The sequence below is a fragment of the Nelumbo nucifera genome, chromosome 4 (assembly GCF_055504915.1).
Source record: "Nelumbo nucifera cultivar China Antique chromosome 4, China Antique-T2T, whole genome shotgun sequence".
NCBI classification, from domain to species: domain Eukaryota; kingdom Viridiplantae; phylum Streptophyta; class Magnoliopsida; order Proteales; family Nelumbonaceae; genus Nelumbo; species Nelumbo nucifera.
The window spans coordinates 19104950-19132556 of NC_142652.1; the positions used below are offsets into that span (position 1 = coordinate 19104950).

General features: G+C 42.1%; 2 protein-coding genes across 5 annotated transcripts; one reads left to right on the forward strand and one right to left on the reverse strand.

The window, feature by feature from the left end:
- Positions 1-1073: 1073 nt before the first annotated feature.
- On the reverse strand, positions 1074-4658 carry LOC104598029 (xylan glycosyltransferase MUCI21-like). 4 transcript variants are annotated; one of them, XM_088886563.1, is made up of 3 exons: positions 4440-4658; positions 3834-4172; positions 1074-2622 (listed from the first exon to the last, which is right to left on the reverse strand). In XM_088886563.1, the coding sequence occupies exons 2-3, from the start codon at positions 3961-3963 to the stop codon at positions 1364-1366; spliced, it is 1389 nt and encodes a 462-aa protein (XP_088742689.1). In that variant the 5' UTR covers positions 3964-4172; positions 4440-4658; the 3' UTR covers positions 1074-1363. The 4 variants fall into 4 exon arrangements, with proteins under 4 accessions (XP_088742689.1, XP_088742688.1, XP_010258201.1 ...); XM_088886562.1 differs by having other exon boundaries at positions 4280-4658; XM_010259899.2 differs by having other exon boundaries at positions 4492-4656.
- A 5793-nt stretch (positions 4659-10451) lies between these two features.
- Positions 10452-11598, forward strand: LOC104598028 (uncharacterized). Its single transcript, XM_010259898.3, has 2 exons — positions 10452-10746; positions 10906-11598. Exons 1-2 carry the CDS (start codon positions 10603-10605, stop codon positions 11149-11151), a joined length of 390 nt encoding a protein of 129 aa, XP_010258200.1. The 5' UTR covers positions 10452-10602; the 3' UTR covers positions 11152-11598.
- Positions 11599-27607: the final 16009 nt, after the last annotated feature.

A 27607-nucleotide genomic window follows, 5' to 3' on the forward strand; every position in this document is an offset into this window, starting at 1 on the left:
ATTGATTAGGTTGAAAATCCACTAGATCATCTCTGGATGAGACAATTATGGATGTTTTATGATATTTCTGATGAATATATTTGGCTTTATAAAAATAGGAAATTTCCCAATTAGTACCTTGTACTTTGGGCCTAGTGCCACTTTGGTTCCTGATTGGTACCTTGTACTTTGGGCTTAGTGATATTTCAATCCACAAACTTTAAAATGCGACAATTTAGTATCCAAACTTTCAAAACGTGCCAATTTAATACCTATTGTTAACCAACCATTTAATGAATCATTAAGTGGTATTTGAAAAGACATAAGTGCCCTTTGAGTGTTATCTAATTTTCTTTATAAACCATCTAAACATTGACAGAAAATGAATAGTCCCAAATCTTGCCTCTTCTATTCAAAAAAGTTGGGGTCACTAAAATATTTATTGAGACATGACCCCAACTTTCTTGAATAAAAGAGAAAATGATTTGGGACTATTCATTTTTTGTCAATGTTTGGATGATTAATAAAGAAAATTAGATGACACTCAAAGAAAATTTGTCTTTTCAAATGCCACTTAATGGTTGGTTAGCAGTTGATTAACGATAGCTATTGGATTGTCACGTTTTGAAAATTTAAGGCCCCATTTGGTTCGCAGGAATAGGGGTCTGGAATCAAAATCAGAATGAGCTATTCCAATTCCAACTGTTTGGTTGGGTGGAATCGGAATCTCATTCCCATTCCTGTTGGAATGGCATTCCCCCATTTGAGGGAATGACCATTCCCTACCCCTCCCTTGGGCATGAAATCTCATTCCTGCAGATTTTAATTCTCATTTTCATTCTTGTCTGAACCAAACAGATTATGGGAATGGATCATTTTAAAGTTATGCCCAAATTACAAGGTCCTAATCGGAAATTTTGCATATTAGTACCTACTTAACGGCAAATGATGCCCGACTTTATGCAAAGGGGACAGTTCAAGCCCAATAAAAAATGGTGTGCTTGGCTGCCATGCAAAGAGCATATTTTCCTTTTAATCTGGTAAAGCATTTGAACGCACATCTACATTATCTGAAGTAAATGGATAACATTCCAAGACAAGAAAGATCAGAAGTTTGTTTTCAAGAAAATCTCAATAACCTCATTCTGACATGTTAGTTGGTGAAGGGTTAAAAGGATATTCAAAGAATTTCCTTAATTACAACTCTTGCAAGCACAACTGCCAATCCGCTCTTTCTTTTTTCTTTTTCCTTGTCAAAACAAGACATTGTCTTCAATACCATATGGGTTTTCCTGTATGGCAATGTTTCTACTGTATTATGGTAGAAAATTTCTCATGGCTTATTGTGTACAAAAAAAAAAGAAACTTTTTCACCCCCAAAACTTTAGCCTTGTTTCTCAATGAACCTCTTAGCCTTCTTGTAAGCCTTCTTCAAGTGCACTCCAACTCTAATCAGATCCAGTTTAACATTTTGGTTCTTCAGATAGATGTTGGTATTGGACCAAGCTAGCTTAATTACAGCTTCTGGGTTCCTTAACACCAAGTCATCCTTCCCATACTCATCCACCAAGCTGCTCTCGTCCACTGTAATCTTATACTCCATGTACTCCAATCCCATATCTCTCGCCGGTTTCCCAAAACAAATTTCCCCAAGCCAGTCGATTCCTATTGGTACCACCTGCACTAACACTGACCCAGGCCGAAGGAACAAGAAATGCGTGAGCGCCGCACCGTGCACTCCCATCATCGCATGGCTCGCGTTGATCATCTTGTATGCTTCACTCAGAGACGTATAGCGAGTCGGCTTAAAAACGACGACCTCGAACCCTATCTTCTTCGCCAGCTGTACGACTTCTTTCTGGTTTAAGATCACACGGCTGACACCACCAGTGCGACCCACCAAAACAAGACGAGGACGGGCGGTTGATGGGCTGGAGACGTGGAGATGCTGGTGGTGCATGTAGGCGGTCTGGAGCAAAGCGCGGAAATCAAGGAACGTCTCTTTATTGGGTAATAATGTGGGGTCGATCGTCATAAAACCTTGTGATATGAGACCGACAGTTGCAGATGGGAAGCAATGTATAGCGGTTTCGTTGTCGAGGTTGATGACCGGGTAGGGGCTGAAGCTTCGAAGCAGTTCGGCATACTTGCTAAGCCACCAATCGCGACAATTGGCGACGATAAGGACGGGGTCCACCCCGGAAAAGAGTGAGCGGGTAGTGAGGAAAAGGGGGACGAACCCGTCGCTGAAGTCGTGAAAGAGATTACCGGTGTAGCCACCGGCACTGAAGACAAGCGCTGGCGCATGGTGCTGGATTTGGCAGGAGTCTGTGGAGGGATCGGAGGTGAAGGTGATCTCTTTGATGCCTGAGATGATGCCATTTTCCCATTTCCGAGGGTAGGGACGAACTTTCTCAAAAGTGCGTTGGGGTGGAGAGGGAGAGGTTGTGTCTTGGTGGTTGACGTTGTCGTTAACCAAGGAGAAAGTCGATAAATTTGGGTTCATGAGGGTTGGGGCGTTGAGGGTGCAGAGATCGTAGGGTTCATGAGAGCGGTCGCAAATGATGGGTGTGGCTGGGGCGGCAGGCTTTGATGGGACCGCTGCCGGCCTCGGCCTTGTTTCCACTTTGAGACGTTTTTCAGCTGCAGAGCAAGGAAGGGAAGCGCTTAGAGTCAGGAGTCAAAGAATAGAGCAGACTGCGCATCAAATAAGTTAAAAGACTCTAGGGCCTGTGACAAAACCAACGTGATTGTGACTGAAGAAGATGCGTAAATTGCAAAGCGTCTAGTCGTCTCGTCTGCTTGTAGCTCCTTTGGCATCCGTTGACCCAAGAAATTTTAATTTATTCTAATCTAACGCATTTCGTGCAGAATGATGAATGATCAATTGATAATTCTTCCAACTGACAACCCTCCTTTTGTAATCGAGTGCGTTTAACACTCTCATGACCTAGCGACCTAGATCATTGGCAAGATAATGCCTGGCCATCTGGGGTAATTTTGGTTATGTAAAATATTTAAATATAATATGTATATAGATTAATTTTGTTATGGTGAGTCTTAAACAATAAAATTTAGGCATCATAACCGAAAATTTTGTCACAAATCAAGCGGGTATCATAGATACCATAATCAATAAGATGGTATTTATCAAATTTCACAAATAGGCTTTGATTGGTCTGGCTAATATCTTTTTTGCACCATAGTCATAAATTTTTTCTAAAATTTACTATCTAAATTTTTAAAGTTTTAAAAATTCATGGTAAATTTTAAGATAATATCCAAAAAACAATAAATTGATTTTTTAAACACCAGTATTTATTGATTATGTAAACATGGCATGGTAGTTATATGATGTATCACATCATTATGGTTTTGGTCATAATGTTTCTACTTGATGATGATCGTACTTTGTACATGCAAATCATAAATTTATGGTTCAAACATATTGCATTGTGTGGTTCAAGAAAAATATATTGTCATTTTAGAAAACAAAATGATATAGTTCTCCAACCATAAAATATATTGACATTTATATATATGGATAAATCTATGATTCTCCAAAGGCATGATAATAGAAGAGTTTTTTGACCAATCAAAACTCCCTGTGAATTTTGAGGAACACCTGATTGGTTACAAATATTATAAAAGTTGATTGGTTATAAGTTTTTCCATGGTGAACACTTTTCAGAACCATGAGGCAAACACCACCTAATGTAACGGGAGTTGACCGATCATGGTATCGCAAAAGCGTGATTTATGTAATTATGTTAGAGACGGTTACGTGTGTGAAGAGAAAAGAAGGAAATGGAAAAAGGTAAGTGAAGAGAAAGAAGAAGCTTGATGGTTCGTACCTGCAGGAGTTGATCTTCTCAATGAAGATGTCGAAATAAAGGAGGAGATGGTGATTTGGTGAATGTAGAGTAAGGTGAATAAAAGGATGCATATGGACATGATCAACGGCGTCACACACCCTCTCTTCATCTCTTGCGGAGTCCAACTCAACTATCTAGATCAAAATTGAAAACTAATGCTCACAAAAATCAAGTCTTAGCCTTCAGTCCCCGGTCCTCGCCTTCGATTCCGTTGCATTAGTACTCTCTGATCGATCACGCGGATGGAAGTAGACAATCCTCCGTTTTTGCTTCTTGATCTAGGGTTTATCCGTCACCAAAACGAATCTCACTGAGGACCTGAGAAGCAACCCGCAATATTAAGCAAAGGAAAAGTCACAAGCCATGAATAGCGAGATTTGAGAGAACTAATCTCCAATTTCATCAAACGATATCATGATGAATACCTATAGCTAGCCTCTTAATTAGTTCCGTGAGACTATTTAGAAGAGAGGAATCGATAAAAAAACATCAATCAGATATGCAGAGAGGCCTTTTCATCCTGAATCTATGTAACAATCGACTGACTTTCAATCCTACTGCAATTCCCTAAAATTTTAAGCTTACCAATGAAAATATTCCAAAAAGAAAGTAAAGAAGAGAAGGAAGAAATCGAAACCTTTGGCCTCCTTTCATCCTATCATCTACATGTTGAGATAGATGGGAGTGGAGACCACGAGAGAGAGAGAGAGAATGTGGAAGGAGGAGCAATTTTCTAAGGGGCGGCGGAAAATGGAGAGAAACCAGGCGTAGAGGCCGCTTTTGGCGGGGGAGGTTTTAGCATTTGTCCGAAACCAGGAGAGGTTTAAGTATTTATGACGACGAGAACGTGTACCTACATGTGCAACTCCTCACGAGTCATTTCACAGTGAAGGAACCTCATGGAAGTCATGTTCATAGATGGAACAGTCCACCAAAAGTCGTTGGATTGAATGTTCCTTGTCATTTCCCATATATACATATATACTATATATTTTTGATAAAATATTATACTTTATATATAAGATACTTTACTTATATGGAATACAAACATATATGAAAGAAATTATACCAAATCGGTAAGATACCATGCCATACATATTATATAAGTATATACAGTTCTTAGCCGGGTTGGGTTGGATGGGCCTACGGCTTGCTGAATTGGTCTCTGCTGTTCAGAGGGTTTTTTCCAACGACCTCACATGCACATCCCACCGTGAAATGGGAATATCTCTCGTAAATAATAATACATAAGTATGAGAGATGTTCTCAATGCATGGTAGGATGTGCTTGTAAGGTCGGTGTGAGGCACCATGTGTGAGGAGTAGATCCGGTTTTGGGTTTGCTTGTAGAATTGTAAATTGGGTTGTGCCGCTTGTGGCTTGGCCCGAGTTTAGACCAACCTAGTATAGCTCGACAAGATAGCATGCGGGTCGTGTCAGGCCCGGCACGATGGTTCATGTGCCGTGCTGGGCCTAGGGTTTTAGGTCTACAGGTCATGCCACCCACGGTTCGCGTGCCGACATGGCCTATATATATAATATTTATGTATTTATATAATATATAATATATTAATAAAATAAACAATTGTTTTCAATTTTATTATACTAATTTATTTTATTATTGTATATATAAGCAATTGTATACATCAAAATTCATATAAAATTAAAATTTTAAGTTTTTTTCAAATTTTAAATAAATAGGCAAAAATAGCTTTGGCTCAGTCCATGGTCCGACTTGGGCCAAGGCTTGGCCCATGGCATGGCACGGCACGGAACGGGCCCGCACAGCCTTGGGGCTATAGGTTGTGCCAAGCCAACCCCCAAACTTTTCACTGTGTAGGGTGGCACTGCCCGTAACGGCCCACAGGGCAGCATGACACGGCCCGCACTTTGCACCTCTACTTGTTTGGCCCAAGCCTGACCTGCATTATGTGTTGGTTTGATGACTAGGCCGAGCCAGACTTGTGGGCCAGGCAGGCCAGGCTGGGTTAAAAATGATTATTTAGAAAGTTTTCAAATCCAGATCTAATAAAAAGTTCAAAATATTAGACTCGATTCACTTTATTGTCATTAAAATAAAGAAAATTGGCTTCAAAAAATAAACAAATTTTAAAAGGTTTTGAAAAATTAGTTACTTTTTAATTTAAACAAATATAATATATTTATATAATTTTTTTAAAAAATAATTTATTAATATAAACTTTATATTATTAACGGATGCTCAATTCAACCCAACCCAACCCAAGTTTTTTTTTCCCTTTTTTTAACCCGCAATGGGTGAAATCCATTCAATTTCAAATTCAAAGGGTTAACACTTTGTTGCTCTCGTTGTAAAATGAGCGAGAAAAAAACTGCAAGTGATTTATCATTCTAAATCCCGTCGGTCCATTCCCATTGTTATTTCTTATCATTTATCCTTATTCCTTTTCACGTGGAAGAGAAGAGAAACCCATACTGTTTTTTTATTTTTTTTCTTTCTTTTTTGGAAATGTTTAAGATTTTTATATTTTAAACAGGTTGAAGAAATCACAGCCCATGTGTTTAATTCTACTTGGGCGGGCCCAACCCAAGCCCAGACCAACCCAGCCCACAACTTTCATTTATCCTTGTTCCTTTTCACCTAAGCCCAAGATTTCATTTTCTTTTTTTCAGGTTGGACCTGGGCCTATATATAAATATGACACGTGTCAAATTTTAAAGTGTTCATTGACCAGGCCAAACCCAACATGTATGCATCAAATTTAAGTGTGGGCTGGTCTGGGTTGGGAGGATCGGGATTGGTCCGGTGGTCCGGGCTCAGCCCTTCGGCCCAAATCTTAAGGGCCTGGGTTGACCATAAACCCAGTCCAGCCCGCTTGAGTTGCACCCTTAAAGATAATTATGACTGTGAGTAAACTAATCTGGTTTCACGTCTGGTGGAAGTCAACTCAACCGGGTAACTTCAAGTCCATGTCACCATGTCCATATAAGCAAAGATCCGGATCCTAGTATAACCACCGGGTCTAGGTATCATTATATACTACAATGTCTATCAATTACGCACCAATCAGATGCCCTCAAATCCTATTATGTCTTAACTATGGATCCACTGTAGGAGTTGTTACATGCATTGTATCAGTCCGATCCGATTAGTCTAATGCAAACTGATACATTGTATGTGTCATGATACATATTGAATTTTTTTGTTCACAGATCACAATCTCAGTCCTTATTTAATGTGCATTACTGACTCAATTACTTCCTAATTAATTCAATAATTGGTGCAAATTACTATTTCAATGGACCAAACATTGGTTCAATCCGACCAAGTCCAATAATAATTCATTAGAAATGGATTAAGTTCAATCCACTCTAATAAAATCTTTAGACCATTAAGTCTGAACTGGTTCAATTTAATAAGTCTTATTAGTCCATCTATTCTGTTCAAGTTGATTTAGACTTGAATGGGTTTTTATCCAAACCTGGTTCATTGACACCCTAAATAGAAGACAACATATCTGATATCCAATCCTGAAAACAGTCCATCTATCCAATCCTGACAACATACATATTGACAATCTCCATAACTTTTTCGACCTGTACATTATGAATTATTCAATGACAATTTTATGGGGTGTTTGTAAATATGTATGATTCTGTTTTTAAAGAAATAATCAATTCACTTTTTATTAATATTTTTAATATGCATGTTCGGGTTATGATTGATCCGGCCCCAGATGCCACGTGTTGCCAACATGGCCTTTTATCTCCTCGGCCACATCAGCACCGCGCCACCTCCATTGCCCATCTTATCACCTTGGTCACGTTAGCGTTGCGCCACTTCCGCGGCTCATCTTCTCTCCTTCGCCACGTCGGCACCACGTCTTGTGGATAAGCGTGACCAAGACAGGAAATCATCGTATAGATGAGGACAATTCCGCTGGGGATTAGGTCTTATCCCGGAGACCTCAATGTTAACCTCATCCCGACAATCCCAGAAGCCTCATTCGATCAAGACATGGAACTTCGGCTATAAAAAGGTACCTTCTGCTCAAGGTAAAGGATCTAACTCTTGATTTCCGTACCGTTACTCTACTCAGACTAGCACCATTCTCTAATTGCTTGGCCCGACCGCCCCACTTTCCTCGACTAACTTGAGTGTAGGAGTATATACCCTAGGATAACTCCTCAGGCTTTTGACTTTTCTTGGTTTCAGATCTTGGAGTACGACTTCGTCCTTCCACTTCGGTTCCTCTTAATTGGCAAAATTATTTGACTGCGACCTCGGTTCAAGCACTACCTTAGATCGAGCAGCACCAATGGATAATTTTATTTTTTAAATGCAAGCAACTATTGTGTGAGAAGAGTCGATTATTATTTTTTCCCTGATGTTGCTGTTTTTGTTTAAAGAAATAAAGTCATACATGTGGACAAACACCCCCATAGTCATTAGGTTCAAAGTGTTATTAGTGGTTATAAGACTGAAGTGATGATCATTGATCTAGAGAAGTCACATCTGCCCTCCACAGAATGCGTCCCAAAAATGCCCTACAACACATCTCAATCGTGTATTGAGAACATCTTTATGGAAAATAATTCTCAATGCATGTTAACATATTCATGTGGGACGTTTTAGATGTGAATTCAAATCTAGATGCCATATTGGAAGGGCTCTCATGCGGCTTTTAAGTTTTATCTTTGCAGTGGAACCCACTCAAAAAGCTTATAAGCAGCAGTGATTAATAAAAAGTCTGAACTCTGGAAAGAAAATTTTGATCACATATACAACAAATAGTCTTCAAAGCAGCTATCCAAATGCACCCCTAAAAAAACAAGATATTCAAATAAAACCTGTCGTTTGTAATAATGTGATATTTATTTATTTTTTTCATAATTAGACTCATAAAGGCAGCCTTAAAAGTGAAGTGGTATAGACTATAGACAGAAAAATTTAACGACATTTGGTCTATGGTCTCCATTTTTTTAAGAGGAAGTCCCCTCAGCCATGCTTGCACCGGCACATCTCTCTATTAGGCTGGGACCCACCCTGCATGAGATATATGCACATACCATGTTGGGACAGCCTTTTGTTGGGAATAGATCCCACATCAGCTATGCGGTTCTGTTCTCCGAGTTGGGATTTGCTCTCAACAAAAAGCCATTTCAACATGTTCCATCGTGAGCTGTGCTTGGCTATTTATACATCTCAGACATGGTGGGTGTCAGTCTTGAGTTATAATGGGTCCTTAGTCTCGCGGAGAGGTGTACAGACACAGATTAAGTGGGAATGTGTTGGGAGCAGATCTGGTTTCATTTTCTTTAAGGGACACCCTACAAAACTATGGGCCCAAGGAATTTTCTTTTTCTAGAACCAACCTGTCTGTAGCCATGACCGAAGCTCCTCTCATTGCATAATTCATACCCACTTGCAGTTCATTCTCGTATTGGATTCGGATCTTTGATTCTGGAAAAGTTGCTTTATTACCGAAACTCCTCTAATTGCATAATTCATACCCACTTGCAGTTCATTCTCGTATAGGATTCGGATCTTTGATTCTGGAAAAGTTGCTTTATTCTGGTCTCGTTTCTATCCGATCAGTGTCCCCAGGGAACAGTTGTTTTCCTCCTGCATGTCACCTATTGAATGCTCAAAAGGTAAACTTAAAATTGTGTTTACATAATTCATCTATTAGACGTCTTCTCGTGTCAATGCACGCCCAAGCACTCTTCGATGTTTAGATTAGGATTAGTCTGCCCTTTCAAAACAAAACCCAGTTTTGTGGGTGGGTCATGGGTCAAACAGTCTGACATCTAGAGCGAGCCCGATTTGATTCGGGTCAGAAGATGTCCCATTTCTGATTCTGAGATTTAAAAGCTTTCATCCAATCATTCTGTTGGGAATAGGGGATAGGGCAGGACGGGACGGATATGTTGTTTCCACTTACCACTTGCAATCGATGGTGGGCCTGGCCCACTAAGAATCGTACTCTCTCTCTATTCTCTCAGACTCAGAGTCACGGTACAATTGGTTGTGTGCATCTATACTGCAAACGGATGCACGCGTGTGTGTGCCTATCAAATTTATGTGATACTTTTAGTGATTTTTGTCATCTTGGGACGTGGACAAATGTCAAGATACGGATCACAGATTTGTGACACTGCCCATTGATAAGCTTCAGACAGACCACCCCATTTATGTTGCTTTCTCCCTGGGCTGAACCGTCATTTTCCTTTTGTGTTGTTCTTGTTCATATTTTTAATTTCAATTGTAACTGGGTTATGGCATCAATTAAAAATAAAAAACCTTGGTCCTCTTTATAACAAGAGTCTAAGTATACTAGTTAGAACTAAACTAGATCCAATGGGCTTAGGTGGGCTAGGCCCAAGAAGTAGCGTTAAAGAGAGCCTAGACTCCAGAGGGTGTTTGTATGGATAGGCCAACAAATGTGAATTACAAAAAGAAATTGCATGTAGAATGTAGAGTGAGTGACATAATGTCATGGACGGAAAAATGGAGACAATCTCTCGTGATTACTATTTGGAGCAAAGTCTCCAAGTGCTCCACTACCACCAGCTCTCAATCCCTGTCCTTGAATTTAGAAAATCAGCACTACCAACCCTCAACCCTGTTTGGGATAAATGTCCCCATTCCCAGTTTCCCACCACCACACCACACCCTTCCCTTTAAATTCTGACTTTGCATGGGAAGGATTGAACATTGTATTGGATAGATAGCTAGAATATAATTATTAAAGAGTGGAGACGGCAGGATGAAGAATTCTCATGATGAGTGTATAACAACAAGCAAAAGCAAGGATGTTTCGCTTGGGGAACTGAGGGATAGGCTTGCAGAGTTCGCCAGTGTAAGGGGATGGGATCAGTTTCATAGCCCTAGGAACCTCCTCTTAGCCTTGGTAAGTACCCACCACTCCATCACTACTGTAACGTAACTGATTGGTTTCATTGCAGCATCCATCCAAATATTGCATACCTAAGGCTAACACTGATGAGGAATAATCATCACCTTTGTTTTTTAATCTGTACACCTCTCTCTCTCTCAACTGTTGTTTTAGGTGGGAGAGGTAGGAGAACTGTCCGAGATCTTTCAGTGGAAGGGAGAGGTAGCCAAAGGACTACCCAATTGGACTTCAGCTGAAAAGGAGCATTTAGAGGAGGAGCTGTCGGATGTTTTGCTCTATCTAGTTCGTCTAGCAGATGTTTGTGGACTTGATCTTGGACGAGCTGCCCTCACCAAGCTAGTCAAGAATGCTCGAAAGTATCCCGTTGTCAATTCATCGCCTTCGGCAACATCCAACTAGTTAAGTTAGGCTACGTTATTCCCCTTAGTAATCCTTCCGGTCTTAGTTTTGTGCCTCTCTCTCTCTCTACTACTACTAAGTACTAATAGGTAGATCTATGAACAAGTTGTAGCTTTTGCTTTCTAATATAAATGCGTGAAGAAGCATGTTAACTTGTTAAAAACAATTGTATAGAGATCTAGATATGCATTTTTCTCCTGTTTGCTACAACATTTTATGTAGCCATGTTGAAGTTAAAGGGCTATATAAAAATGGGTTATATGTGTTCAAGCCCAATAAACAATGGCCCAGGACGGTAAAGCCCATCGGACTACCTGCCCATGAAAGATTGGACGAATTAGGAATCAGTAGCACAAATTGATCCTTGAGATCGAACCTCAATTAATTCTTTAGTCTGGTTAGTCTAAAAATTTCTTTGTCCTTTCCATTCTAGTTTTCTGTGCTAATTGAGTATATCTTCCATAACTCTTGAGTTGTGCTTATTGTCTCCATGGAGAATCTTCTTGTTCATCGTATTCAAGTGCAATCTGAATGTCATCTTTTTTGTACAAAAGATACGCTATAATGCGTGGAAGTAGTTTATTCAATTGCCTTTGGATTCATCATACGCAATAAACTTTGGCTTCTACGTCCCAGTAGAGAAGAAGAATTATGTGGAGATATGACAGAATGAGTAATGTTGTGATAATAGTGCCCGTTTGGGAAAGCTTTCACCTAGCGGCTTCCCATTTGTTATGGTAGGCTTCTGAATTCGGATTTAGACATTTTGTCCTCACGAGACTTGCAGTTATGCATGGATGAGGAGTGTTGTGAGGACAGTGTGAAGAACAAATTTTGTGAGGACTGAATCCAATCTCCCGGCTTTTACGTCATAGGTGAGTTGCAATACTAGAGCTGTGGTGGTTGAGCACCTGCATTTGGTAGATTCTTAAGAGCAGCTCAATCAAAGCTGAAGGCCTCCCAAACAGGCTCATTGTATTTGTCTGAAGCTGTTCTCAAGTGATTAACAGACTCCGTTCATCTATCCCCAATATAATTGAACTCAGACCACATCCGAATATCCGACAGGTCCAATGGATTCAAGTTCTATGTGACCATCTAAGATTTTATAAGACTATGTATCAAACTCGGATCAGGTGACTTTTATGGGATTGAATTCGTACACCCGATCCGAATCTGATCCGATTACAACCTAGACTCTAAAGCGAATAGAAGGCCTCATGATGATGAGAAGGAGTTGGTTTAAAGCATCACTATACTAGTGGACAAAAAAATAGTGTCATTTTAAGCCATACAAAATTACAAAGGCTCAGAGAGAGAGAGATTTGTCCCAGTTTTAACTCAGATTTAGTCCTCACAAAACGGTGTTCACACTGTTTTCGCAGTCACTTCCAATCGTGTATTAAAAATATCTCCATACTTGTATGATTTCATTCATTGAAATATACTCCTAATGCATAGCTGTGGCTGTGAGTATGGTTTGAGCATGGTTTTGTGAGACTGAATCGATCTCTCTCAATTTATACTCTAATTTTTAACATCAAGAGCTTCTACTAACTAGGGGTGTCAATAGATCAGTTTTGGATTGGACCCTGTCCAGTCCAAAATCAATTTGGATGGATTGGATAAACCAACAAGACATATTGGATTAGATCAATTCAGTCCAAAATATTTATTAGATTAGATTGCACCTGGTCCGTCCGTAACAAATTTATATTGGATTGGGTTAGATTAAGCCAATATCTGATCTATTAATATAAGATAAAAATATATATCAATGGGCAGAATTTGGGTTGAAACCAATTTAAATCAAAATGAATTTAAACAGATTAGAGGGTTCAGACATTGAATTGGACTGGTCCAAATTGGTCCAAAACATTTATTGGATTTAACTGGACTTGGTCCATTTATAATAGACTCACATTGGACTGGATCGGATTGGACCAAATCCAGCCCAATTGACACCCCTACTAGTCTACCACTAGCATCCGACCATGCAACACTAGAGAAGATAACCACATAGAGAAGCGAACAGGACATGAATGGCAAAAAATTAAAGAAGCATTGAGTACTGCTATCTCAGGCCACCTCATGGAAATTAACCGATCAACTGTGTTAAGAGTGTTAGCAGTGATTCTAATTTGACCATTCCAAAGTAGTAGAGTTTCTACATTTTGTTCAATTTCATATCTTGTTTCTGTAAAAAAAAAAAACTATTTCTGCATTCTGCCAACAGAGATTATTTGGCCAAGGACTTATGGACTGAAATTTGGGCACTGATGGAATATGTAAGGAGGGGAAAAAGGTGAGGATCTTTTGACCTCCCAACTCTACTCTACTCTGCTGAGCAGCCTGAGCTGAGTTCTGCTTCTGCCATCAGAGGACTGTTGCCTCTCGGGTTGGGTCTCGTTTGGACTCTTTAAGACTTGAACGTACCTGTTCTCTGCTTGCTGCTCATGATGCCTTACAGGATGTTAATTATTGGACTGAGATTGCCTTGAAGATTCCATCCAGGTAGCTCAGATTTCCTTCCGCATTAATTGCTCTTCCTTTACACGGCTCGAAGTTTTGGATTGCGGGAGCCAAAATGGAATTTAGTCTCTTGGGAATTTCAAAATAAATCCTCAAAATTCCTCAAATGATAGCCATTTGATTTCCATGGAATGGCGCAGAATCTGAATTTCAACTCAAGTCCATGGAATAATAAATACGTGGAATTTGGATCATCGCAGCATTGGGAACCGGAAAACAACCACACCATCCAATTTATTGCTACTGTACATGAACATTGAGAGATATATAGAATGCCTTAAACAACTTAAATGCGACTGCGAGCAGTCAGTCAGTCCCCTGGGCTGACCCATCACCCATGTCTCTCTTTGTGGATCAGTGGATGTGATGCTATCAATTCAACGACGAAAGGAAGGAAATCCAAATTCCATGATGGTACACTGTCTTGAAGATCCTCTTAACATGCGCGAGCGCGAGGGACCACCCACCTTAATAAAATCAACTGGGCTACAGACTACACGCTACAGGCCCGTATAAATGGTGTGGGTCCCTTCACCGGTTCGGCAGGATTGAGACCGATCATTTCATGATCCCCTGTCAGACTGGGGCCCAAAACCACCCTGGAATTTCTTTTTCTTTTTTACCGCATATACATGGTGGCGTAAAGCTTCTATATAATTCAGGGCTTTTAATGAGTCAGGGTCTGGCCCGCCGGGTCAGTGGCAGATTTGACTCCGTTAGAAAACACATAAACCCAGACCCCAACCAAGCCATAAGGCTATGTTTGGTTTGATGAAAAAAAAATGAAGGTTTCTTCAGAATTTTCCTCAAATTTCTTAAGAACTTGACTCAATTCTTAATTAGGTTTATAGAATCTTATTTAATAAGACATGATTATACTTGACAAGAAGACAACCCTTTAGCTTAATTTTGATTTCTGACAATAAGCCTACTGATTCTCTTGCCATCGACAATATTACTAAGTTTGAGTCTTAATTAGTCAAAACTGGTAAAACTAATCCAAACCCTCCTATAATCAGAATTCCAAATGTAGGCCCAGAACCAGCTATATTGATAACGCGAACTCAAGATGCAGGGTCAGACCGGTCTTGTTTGTCGGTTTGATTGGGACCATTTACAACCCTATAATTTGTTGGACTCAGAGCAGCCCTGATTACGCTCCCTGTGGTCCAGATCCAAGACAAACTCGTCTTACCAATTTATGTTTCCAGTAAAAAGCTGCTTTCTACACATTCATGATTCACGTATAAAATGGCGATTCTGAGATTTTTTTTTTTTTTTTTCTGGAAAATAGCTGACAAATTTACCACCTGTTCTGACTCAAACCTGCATTTTGACGCTCCGAGATATTCCATTGTATCCCTTGAAACACCCAGTCTACTTGGCAAGTCTACGAGACTTGCCATGTGTCATATGGTCAACAGCCACATCATCTTTTCCACATTGGATATGATGTAACCGTTTTTTGTCACGTACCATTTTTTTTGTGATGTATCGATTTTTTTTTTTTTGGCTAAGTGCCTCGTCATTTGACCTGCTCCCAGGAGAGGATGGTGGAGCTCCCTGGTGGTGAACTGCCTGGTGGTGAGCTACTTGGTGACGAATTCCCTAGTGGTGAGCTACTCAGTGACGAACTCCTTGGTGGTGAGCTGCATGATGACGAGCTCCCTGGTGGTGAGCTGCCTGGTGACGAGCTCCCTGGTGGTGAGCTACCTAGTGACGAGCTCCCTGGTGGTGAGCAGCCTGGTGACGAGCTACTTGGTGACGAGCTCCCTAGTGACGAACTACTTGGTGACGAGCTACTTGGTGACGAATTGCCTGGTGACGAGCTCCCTGGTGGTGAGCTACCTAGTGACGAGCTCCCTGGTGGTGAGCAGCCTGGTGACGAGCTACTTGGTGACGAGCTCCCTGGTGACGAACTACTTGGTGACGAGCTCACTGGTGGTGAGCTACTTGGTGACGAGCTCCCTAGTGCCGAACTACTTGGTGATGAGCTCTCTGGTGGTGAGCTACTTGGTGACGAGCTCCCCGGTGGTGAGCTGCCTGGTGACGAGCTCCCTGGTGGTGAGTTACCTAGTGACGAGCTCCCTGGTGGTGAGCTGCCTGGTGACGAGCTACTTGGTGACGAGCTCCCTGGTGGTGAGCTACCTAGTGACGAGCTCCCTGGTGGTGAGCTACCTAGTGACGAGCTCCCTGGTGGTGAGCTGCCTGGTGACGAGCTCCCTGGTGGTGAGCTACCTTGGTGAACTCGTCATTTGACCTGCTCCTAGGCGGCATGTATCTCAGAGGATGGTGGAGCTCCCTGGTGTAGCGCAACCCAACTGCCCTCTGCATGGGGTGATCTCCTCTCCTTTGTAGGAGGTGGGAGCTAAAGAACCTGCGAGAACTGAAATAGGGGGCCCGGGGGTATTTACTCGGCAGGGACTCTCCGATGCCTAAGTTAGCACTCTGATTGTCGAGAGCTTGAAGATGATATTAGAGGAATGAGAGAGCTAGAGAGCGGGGATTACCTCCATTTTTTCCTTCTCCCCCTTGCCTTTGGGGGTCGGAGTCCTTATATAGCGGTGTCCTGTCAAATTAGGCGTGACCGCCTCTTTCAAGTCAGGTACAACCGCCTCTGTCTCTTTGCCACAGTCGTTGTTGTCAGAGCTGAGGCAGCGGGTGCAGGCGACTGTTGCAGAGTACGGCTCTGCCAGGCAAGGCGCCGTCTGGCGAGAGACGTGGGCGCAAGTCTCCAAATCTAACAGGTACGGTTGTCAGGCAGGAGATCTTCCTGCGATACGCCAAACTGCTCTTCTGTACCGAGCTACCCTACAAGTGGCGAGCTGCCCGGGGGAGCTATGCCGAGCTCCTTGGGCTATGTCGAGCTGCTTGTGGCGAGCTCTGCGGAGCTGCCTGGCTCCTTGGTGACAAGCCCCTTGGAGAGCTGCCTAGCTCCTTGGCGAGCTCTTTGGTGAGCTACCGAGCTCCTTGGCAAGCTACCGAGCTCGTGGGGTATGCATGCCGAGTTTATCGGTGGGCGTCTTATGGGTTGCCAGGTCGGCCAGGTCAGGTCGTGTGCCAGGCTGATCCAGGTCGGCTAGGTTGGATCATGTGTCGGGCTGATCCTGGTCGGCTAGGTTGGCCAGGTCGGATCATGTGCCAGGCTGATCCAGGTCGGCTAGGTCACGCAGGTCGGGCGCAGGCCGCACGCAGGTCGTGCCAGGCCGGCCAGGCCGATGCCCGGATGGGACACCAACTTGGTAAGTTGTTGTCTGGGCGTCGCCTACTTGTCACAAGGTGCCACATGTCACAATTTCACTGGAGGGCCAAATCTGTCCTCATCAGGGCAGCTTGGATCCTCCACAAAAACCATTTGTTTTCTACAAAACCAATCGGAATGTGATGGTTATGTCAATGTACACAAGTCTCCACTCTTGAGTAATTGATGTAGTTGTCGTTCCCCTTCTTTCTCCTTGTTGGCAGGTGGGAATGAGAATCAATAAAATAAAAGTTACCAAATGCTATGTTGTAGACCAACCAATTTGCATGGGAAGCTGTTCATAAACGCAATTACCCAAGATGGGTTTGATTGACCTCGACCATTTGATTCACGGAATTCCTCAGATTGTGGCCTTTTATGTATTCAGATTGGGATATGCTCAATACCCGTACGCACCTTGTCATAAGTGCATCTAATATTCATACAGGGATGGCATCAAAATTGAGCCAAAAGGCAACCTTTTCTTTCTTTATATATTGTGCTAGGTGTTGCTGCCAAATACGAAGGGCAATAAGGAGATTTCATTGGTGTTTGAGGCCGACAGGTCCAACCTATAAGTAAGAGGAGAGGTCCAATCTATAAATAAGAGGAGAGTATGCGTCAGAGGCCTCGGGTGTAGACTCCGACAGTCAAGTTAGCCGAATACTTAAGAGGCGTCATACCAGGCAAGAGACGAGGACTCAGAGCTTAGTCCTTAATAGCCAGAAATGATCTTCTTGGGGTTTTGAATATAAGTAAGTGAGTAAAGTCCCTTTACCTTGAGATGAGCACCCTCTTTTATAGCTAACCTTGCCTTGAAGTGGTTGGAAGCAGTTGGTGATGTGCGGCCAGCATTTGATCTGGTTGATGCTATGAGGCGCAATCTGAGGCCCGCCAAGTATCCCTACATCACTTTTCCCCCACTCTTGATGTCATAGTGGTCAAGGTCGGATGGTGTGTTAAGCGAAGACCTCGGCTTTGGCCGAAGAAAGTACCATGTAGCTACATGGAGGCGTCGGCCTCAGCTGTCGAGGACGCTTCCTGGCGACTGCTTCCCTGTTCGCTCCCCGCCTCAATGGATAATTGCAATGGACCGATAACAGGTGTGGGACATTTGCATTCGTTGGTCATGCCCCGTACAGATGTCAATGCCATCTAGTGCAAGCTTGTACTCGGGATGGGCATCGGTGCTAACCGGTCGAGGCCATGTGCAAAATGGTGTAGAGGGGCATCCGGTTTAGGTCGCTCTTGACTTGGGTTGTCGGATTGGCTAGTCCATGGCTGTTGGATCAAAGAGATCTGAACCGTACATTTTCCTTTAAATAAGGACGCTGGTTGAGTGAGTCTTCACCGTTTGCTCGAACCTTGAGTCTTCTCTTGTGATATCAAAGACCTCGGCCACCAACCAGTCGATTCCCTAAATCTTCCTTCATTGAACAATCAAAAGGTAAAGGACTCCCATCTTTAACATGCCAGCCTCATACTTTGGAGTTGAGTGCTATGAACTTCCTAATTGGAGTGACCCTAGCAGCTCCTCCTCCACCTCGACTAGTAGTGGAAGTTACAGTAGTGACTCCAAGAGCACCCCTCGGGTGCTTAGTATCTAGGTATAGAGGGAGAGGACAGTCCCACAAGGAGATGAGTATGATTGACAAGGTGTAGATTCTCTCGACGAAAGTACTGGCTATATGAGGCTGAGAGTCGATGCCACGGGGAATGCCCATGTTCTTCTTGAGATGGTGGAGCTGGAGGAAGCTAAAGAACCTACACTCAAGGTGTGACATTGATGCGTTATCCCTGCTCCAATTTTGATAGTGAGCTCAGTTAAGAGCTAGTGAGAGTGTTGTCCTATGTGTACCATATCCCAGGGGGCTATAGGGTTAGAATCCCCTGCGTAGGTGATCGGCTATGGAAACCAACTAAGAAGGAGGTGTCTCTACATGAGTACTACCTCCACTTCAGCCTTTGTTTTCCCTTGCCTCCTCTCGTCCCTGAAATCCTAAACCATTACAACATTTCCCTTAGTCAGCTCATTTTCAACGCCATTAGGACTATAATGGCCATGTTGGTGATGGCTCGCCTCTGAGATGTGTCTGTGACTTTGAAAGTCTTTTGAGGTCTGCTTGCATTGAGGAAAAATCTCGGCAGGGAAGGTCTGTGGTACTTCTAAGACCGATGGGATAGGGTAGTGAACAACCCGTTGTTCCTCCACAACTGAAAGAAGAGTTTTTCTTCATTTGTTGTCCATAGGGATGGTCCTTTCGATCTGATTAGGGGACGCTAGACTCGTTGGCCGAGAGGATTAGACCATACAACAACGAGGAGGAGTCGGTTGTGATGAATCAAATTTGGCTGACTATGATGATTCATGTCGGACCCTTAATAACGGAGGAAGCCTTGGTGTGGGCTGGCCTCAGTCCTACCCCCTCAGTATGGGCACTCCTGCTATCAACTAGTTGTGTCATTTGCAAAACGTTCATTACCTTCCTTTTAATGTTGATTCTCTTCCTTGATTGCTGAAATGAACAATGGCTTGAAGGAGAGGCTCCTTAAGGCGACAATGGCCAAATCTAGGAAGGGCTCGACCAATGGCCCTTCAAGGAGGCCGAGTGAGAGGGAACCGCCTCAGGAAAAGGGGATGGGCGAGGCCAAGAAGAGGAAAACAACCACTCCCAAGAGGTCGGCCGACGTCCCTCAAGATCCAAGGGCGAAGAAGGTGGCGGTAAGGGACCGCCGAACCGAGGATGCTGTGGGAGAATCTTGGCAGTCGGGACCACACTCCTCAGACTTGCGGGATGGCATTCTATTAGTGGCATGTCGGGTGTTCCACCTGATCTGGAACGTGAGGGAGGGTGACTCGTTAAGAAATGTAGGCGTTGGCCACACCTTAATCACACAAGGGGCATATGCCTCCCCTAAAGAGGCATATTTTTCAAAGAAACTTGTAACTCCTGGCTTAGCTACTTGCGAAGGCGTTTCTCCTTAAGATTTTTAAGCCGAGGTCGATTCTTGTCATTGAGGTCTTGGGATTGTCTTCCTTAGTGAAAAGGAAGGGAGGCGATTGCTTTAGCTTGCCTGGCGTATTTTTCCTTAGGAACTCAGAGACCGGACTCAAGCGTGGCTGAGGCCTAGCAAGTGGTGTGTGACTGAAGTCATAAAGTGCCTTTGCCTTGATGGAGTAGTGTCACACTTTATTCATAGAATTTCCACTAGCCATATTTACATCATTGATGATACACCAGGATGTCCATTGAGTTCTAGGTGTGAGGTACTGGTCTTCCACTCACGAACAGAGTCTAGGTAGGCCGAGGTTTCTCATCCTCTCTAGGTCCTTGCCGAAGGCGTGACTGAAGGTGCATTCGATCAGGGAGTTTGTTGATGTTGGTGTTTTCATTATGTGCTCAACCCGACTTGTACCGTCTTCTTTGGCTCGGCCTCGACTCACTAGTTGGTCCCTGAGGTCGAGCCCCTCCCTGCGGTAAGGCTTCTCAGTTCTTGCCTTTTAGTGTTGCAGCGTAACACTGTTTGGCAACTTGTTGGTCCCCCCTGACTACTCCCACGCCATGCTTAGTGGGAAACTTCATGGTGAGGTGATAGGATGAGACAGCCACCTTGAGTGCATGAAGGGTTGGCCTCCTTATGATGCAATTATATGGAGAAACTATCTTCACGGCCAAGAACTCAATCATTTGGGTGACTTGCTGAGGCTCAGCCCCTATTGTGACTGGTAGGGTTAATGACAGACTTTCCTTTGGGCTTAATGACTGCTCTAGAGAATCCTACTAGTGGCATGTTCGCAAGTTGCAACCAATATGGCGTCAGTTGCATCTTCTCGTATGTGTTCTAGAACAAGATGTCAGTCGAGGAGCCGCTGTCTATGAGGACTCTATTCACCATGTAGTTGGCGATGATGACAGACACCACCAATGCATCCTCATGGGGAAATGAGACCCCTTGCAAGTCGTTGTTGGTGAAGGAGATTGTGTGTTCTAGCCTCAGCCTTTTCGGGCGTCGGGCTCTGGACGTTGTATTACCTATCATATGCCTTGTAGGTCGAGCTCCCGGAGATGACTTCAATAATTCCATCTAAGGGGTGATGGTTCTGTTGCTGTCACTACGAGGATGAGGCGCCAACGTCGTCCCCGACATACTCTTTCAAGTGTCCGCAGCGGATGGGGGATTCAATCTCATCCTAGAGTTCATAGCAGTCCTCGATGTCATGGTGGTACTTGTAGTACTTTTTGGGGTTGCCTCTCTTTGGGTTCTTTCTCATCATGGCCGGCCACCTCATGTATTCCTCATTCCCTACTTGCATGGTTATATGTATTCGGGTGGAGTTTAGTAGCATATATTTGTTGAAGGAAGGAGTCAGCGGCTTCTTCTCACCATCTTTGTTAGTGTGGTCGTGGCCGCGGCCTTCCCTTTCCTTTCTCTTCTTATCTGTGGCCCCTTGGCTAGTCTTGGCCTCTATTTCTTGGAGAAGTTCGTTGGTTTCGGCCTCCTTGACGGCGATGTATTTTTGTGTCTTTACAAGAACTCGGCCATGTTCTTGGGTAGAGTCTTGGAGATGAACCATTTGAGGGGTCCGGGCCGAAGGCCATTAATGGCCACATGCATGGAGACCGAGGGGTCAAGATCCCTTACTTCGAGCTCTTCCTGCTTGAATCGGTCTATGTACGCCCAAAGGCTTTCCTTGTGCTTCTGCTTGATGGACATTAGGGAGACAATGGTCTTCTGACACCGTTGACAACTAATGAAGTGGGAGAGGAAGGGATCTGCAAACTGGTCCCATAAGTTGACAAACTGAGGGGGTGCATTGAGAACTATCTACGTGTTGCTCCCTTGAAGGTGGCTTGGAAGGCTCAACACATCAGGGCGTCGGAGTACCCATAGAGGAGTATGAGTGCTTTGAAGATTTCCAAGTGGTCATCTTGATTTGTGCTCCCATTGTAGGTCTCCAGAGTGGGAGCCTTGAAGTGAGGTTGGAGTGGCTTCGTGGTGATGGAGTTGGTGAAGGCATCCATCCTGGAAGATGAGGGGTTCTCACTGGTGGAGGCATCACCTCGGACCTCCTTCACTTACTGAATTTGATCTTGGATGGCGCCTATCTACGTTTGAAGGTTGCCAATACGTCAGTCAATGGGGGGCTGGACCTTGTCCTGGTCCTCTTTCATGTGGGACAGGTTGTCCCCTGTTCACGGAGTTCTCGGGTGTCGACACATCTTGAGCCTTACGAGCTCGGCGATTGTTGAGGAGATCGCAAAGATTAGATACTGGTGGGGGAGAGGCGTAGTGTTGGCCTTTAGCCCTTAAAGGAGGACTGTAGTGGCCAGAGCGCCCACCATTGTTCCGGTTACTCTTCGTGTGGCAATTATGGAGATCATGGTCCTTGTGATTGTCGTAGGACCCTATTGGTTCGCCTCTCCAACTGAGAAGCCAATATGTCTTCGACGGGGGCTTTCTGGCTCCTCGACTGCTGCTATTGGATGTTGAGGGGTCAGCCTTCCCTTAGCCAGTTAGGTGGTGGCCTGGTGGTTCATGGGTGGATTGTCTGTTTTATTGCCCCTAGCTTTCGACGGGGCGGCCTCCTATCGAACGCCCTACCTTGTCCAACCTTTGGGCTAGGTTTTCTAGCTTGTCAAGGACCAATTTGAATTGGTCCATTATGACTAGGTTTTGAGCACTATGGGTGTGGTCTTGTGTATCGTCCATGTTGGAAACTTGATTGATTAAGTTAAGTTCTTTTTTAAAGGGAAGTCTTGAAAACATTCCCACAAACGATGTCAATTGTTGCTACAAAATATGAGGACGAGGGCAACAAGGGGACTTCACTGGTGTACGAGGCCGACAGGTCCAACCTGTAAACAAGTGGAGAGTATGCATCAGAGGCCCCACGTGTTATCCCAAGGGCAGAGATTATGATGATCAAGTTAGCCAAATACTTAAGAGGGGTCGGACCAGACACGAGACAAGGGCTCAAAGTTTAGTCCTTAATAGCTAGAAATGATCTTCTTGGGATTTTGAAAGTAAGTGAGTAATGTCCCTTTACCTTGAGATGAGCACCCCTTTTATAGATGACATTGCCTTGGAGTGGTTGGAAGCGATTGGTGATGTACGGCCAAGATTTGATTTGGCCGATGCCACGTGACGTGATTTGAAGCCTGCCAAGTATCCCTACATCACTAGGTTTTTTTTATATATGGCATCTAATACCCAACGTTGACCTGGTCAGCTGTGAAAAGTAAAAACCAATGAACCGATCACAATTCCAATACAGTCAATGACATATAGACCCTGATTTTTGAGTCGTTCACTTGTTCAACCCGTTTACTAGGTCATCAAGTTTCGAATTATTTTCCTTTTTTGGAAGTTCTTTTATTTCCATGATTCCATGGATGGGCCCATTAACCTAGACGGTTGAAACCGGTTGCCTGCCCTCTCAGAGGAAAAAAGTGGTCAAACTTTTGGGCCAGTGCACTGGGTTTAAAAAACATTTATTTGGATGTAGATGAAATGGCTTGAAATGTAAATTACTTGGCAGTGTTGAATAAGTTTGTACGTCAACATTTACATTTAATCAAAAAAATTGAAGAATGATAATATATTAGGCCACGTTTGTTTGAGGTGGAAAATCGAACCGGGGTAAACTTTACACCTCGGTTCGGATTTGCACATGTTTGGAAAGAGTATAATTTTATTCCGTAAATTGGTGTAAAATATACATCGAATTTAAGGACGTAAAATAAAGCTCATCGATTTCTATCGTACTCTTCTCACCCTAACGTCTCTTTCTTCCTCTTTGTTTTATCCATCGTTTTTTCTCTTGCTAGCACCGATGCGTCTCCGTCAAACATCTTGTATGAGATTTTGGCACCAACGAAGCTCTGATCAACACCGACGATTTTGGCAACTGGGTGGGAGTCATCTCCACCATTGACCCTTCAACCTTCCCAATAACAAAAACCCTCTTCGTCCCCAGTGACGAAGACCTCTCTTGCCTCTCCAGCTCTCTCCCTCCCAACTTCTACACATGAATGAAGTTGGCCTCAAATCGGATGCTGCAACTTGTTACAACGGTGGATCTGAATCAAAGGCGGCAGTGGCAAAACCTAATCAGATCTTCCACAACCAGATTTCTCTCTCTCTCTCTCTTCTTCTTCTTCTTCTTCTTGCCCCTTTTTTTCTTTCTCTATTCCATCACCACCGCTACAACTAGTTGCAGCGGCAGATCTGAACCCAGCTCCGACCTTTCTCTCTCCATATGTCTTTCTTTCGTTCTCTCTTTCTCTTTTCTCCTCCTTTTGCTTTTTTTTTCTTTCTCGACTTCCCTCCTCCTCTATTCTATTTTTTTTGAATCACTGAAATCACTCGAAGATATTGTAGATTGTTTTCTCCTTCGAGACAACCGGAGAACAACAATCCTTCCTCTTTCTTCACTTTGATCTTCGCCTCCCTAAAACCATCACTTAAAATCTGTTTCGTCTACTGAGCAAGTAGAATCAACTGTAGTAGTGACCACATGAAACTTCTCCTAATAGCATGATCCCTTATTGCTGCAATGAACTCAGGCCTATATTCATGCAAAACCGACCACGGCATGGTGACGCTCTTAGCACTCCCTATTCTGTGTTGACAGCAGTAGCTTCCATCTCAGGTTTCGTCTTCAACCTATTTTGTGTCAACACTCTCACTGATTACAATGTAGTACCATCTTTAACTATTGTATCGATTACAATAGCTCCCATCTCACCAAATTTACAATTTGACAATTAAATATGATCAGTGTAAATTTTCAAAATCTACCGGTCCCATTTTCCATTGACAATTAAACCGATTCACATTTCCCTTTGGTGTAAAACTAAATTTACACCTAAAACAAATGCAGCCTTAAGAGCATATGTTGTTGATAGTGTTTAAAATGCAACAGCCAATGAACACCACAATTCTTGCAAATAGAATCAGGCCCCGATTAGAGAAATTATTTAACCTTTTCATGTAGCTTTTGTTCTTGGGAAACATATGAGTGAAATCATAAACATAATAATTGCTCATAAGTCATAAAGCTATTCATTTGTATGGAGAAGAAAAAAGGCAAAATGGGTCTAATGGGGCTTAGATTGGACATTCAAAAGTATATAATAAAGTTGAATTAAAACATCTTATGAAAGTAATAAGATGTTTAAGGTTCTTTGAAAATTGGTGTTAATTAATCTTTTAATGTGCTTCTACAATTAATTTCTCAATTTTGGCTAATGGGAATTAGGAGGAATATTTCAACTCTAGTTAGGGATCCTTTTATCTCCTTCTTTATTCATTACTACAATGAAAGGATTGTCTTGATTACTCATTAAATGCTGAAGGTGTATGCATAATTCATGGTATAGAAATTGCTAACATTGCTAAAATTGCACCTCCAACCCTTCATCGTCTATCTTCTGATGATTAATATTTTTCTTTTATAAATTTTCAAGATCTAAAGCTGCTATATTTTGAATTATATGATTTTTTTTTTCTGAAGTATATCTAGCCAATGTTTTGATTTTCAGTCTTATTTATTTTGTAGTAAGAATGTGCTGATAAAGGAGCTAAAATCAACGAATGAATGTCACATATGAGAAGACTAAGAGTAAATCTAAGTATTTGGGGTTGCCTTTCTTTTAGAGTAGGGTTGTGTCTCTGTTGTTCATTTTATTTTGAAAAAAAAAAAGGATTATTTTTTCTCAAGCCAAGAGACTAATTTTGTTAGGCTGTGTTTGGTTTGAAGGAAAAAAATGGGAAAAAGTAAAGAATCCTATACAAGATTTGTCTCCCTACCTTTTCCTTCAAACCAAACATAACCTGAGTGGATGGAGAAGATAATATATTTTCTCAAGCCAAGAGACTAGTTTTGTTAAAAAAAACTTGGAATTGAAGTATTTTATCTGGTAGTTGCCTAACTGACATGACATGCACTTGAATACCAATAAAGTAGATTTTAACAAATAGTTAATTTTTGCTACGACGTGGTATTAGCCTTGGGCTAAACCCATAAATCACAGCCTTCCATTTATTGATGTGGCCCCGCTTTAAATTAGATGTAGTATGTCATATCATATGATAATTTGGTAATTTTAATCATTTTATATTTATATATTAATAATTGATTTGACATTTTCTCCTGCAAATTATCAAGTAAAAAAAAATACAGATTGAATTTAACTCTCCTTTTTTTTAGAAAAAACAAATCATTACTGTACCAAAAACAAGAACAGATTACAAAGACCAAACAGACCACAAATCAAACAAAAAAAGACCCACCACATATCTCTCTCTCTGATCCGTGCCTTCATTTATGGACGGAGATGCAAAATGACCAACCTAAAATGAGAAATGACATTTTGCCTACCGAAAAGAGAAAGTATGAGAAGTGACATCTCAAGCATTGAATATCAGGGCCCAAACATTAAAATGGTCCCACCTTAGATGTTACTTATGCAAAAAATAATAATAATAATAATAATAATAATAATAATAATAATAATAATAATAATAATAATAATAATAATAATAGTAATAAGAAGAAGAAGAAGAAAAGAAGAAAAAAAGAAAAGAAGAAAGAAGCTGGAGATAAGATTGAGAAAGGTCACATTATGATTCCCATCATTCTGGTTTTTGTTATATTTTGCTTTTAATCAATGTGGGAAGAGTAAACAGGGCTTGGGCCTATTTCTTTGAATCTTGAATAAGCCCAAACCCATGGAGGGCCCAAACTAGTTCAATTAAAATTCATGGAAATTCCAACTTTAGACTATTTGTCTGCACAGGCTTGACCTTTCTGTACGTGATACACGTGTCAACAGCTTACTGTGATAGATAGGTTCAAAAACAACTCTGACTTTGACACTGGCGGGGTCGTTCGTGTATCTCAAGATAATCTGGGTACTTGGAAACGACAAATATGAGTGTTAAGGTGATGGATCGTCGTGGGTCTGCCTTTTTTGATTAAAATCAAATCAAAAGCATTCCGTACGTTGCACCTTATTTTACATGCTCCTTTTATTGTTCTATTCTACACCACAAGTTTGTGGTTCATTTGCATGGGAAAATCTATCATGCGGAAAAGATATGATATAAAAAGAGTTTTTACCAATTAAAACCTACCATGAATTCTGATAAATAACTTGATTGGCTACCGATTTATGATTCTAATTGACTGGTCAAAAAATTTTCAAAAATTATATCTTTTTTATATCATAGTCAAACCCATTTGCATTATTAATCTAAGTGACAAAGTTCCAACATTTTGTCCACGTCAGCTCCGTGGTTCAGTACCCTACCTTCAAATTTGTTGTCACCCGGCAACTGCCAAGGTCTTAGTTTCAGATCTCAGACGTCGTCATCACCGTCCATAATGTTCATCACATGGGGCTCACTTTTCTAATATTTTCCCATCAATGATTACGGTGGTGTTGGCGTGTTCTAATTTTCCCACGTGGCATCATGTAGATCGAAAGACCCATAGACAATGCGGCAGAAAGACCATAAAAGCTAAAAATCGAAAAACTTCAAATGAAGCTTTTCATCTTTCTATATTGAAAATAACCATATCAGCTGTTTTGATCTTTAAAAACAAAACCCTAAAAGCTTATAGTATCTTCTTGTCTATTAGTCTATTGAAAGATCTACTTATGAATAAAATTTGTG

Coding starts and splice junctions, on each gene's coding strand:
- LOC104598029 (XM_088886563.1), bottom strand. CDS start 3,963: ATGAAGAGAGGGTGTGTGACGCCGTTGATCATGTCCATATGCATCCTT. Junction 2,623..3,833: donor GAGAAGATCAACTCCTGCAG/GTACGAACCATC, acceptor CTTGCTCTGCAG/CTGAAAAACGTCTCAAAGTG.
- LOC104598028 (XM_010259898.3), top strand. CDS start 10,603: ATGAAGAATTCTCATGATGAGTGTATAACAACAAGCAAAAGCAAGGAT. Junction 10,747..10,905: donor GGAACCTCCTCTTAGCCTTG/GTAAGTACCCAC, acceptor CTGTTGTTTTAG/GTGGGAGAGGTAGGAGAACT.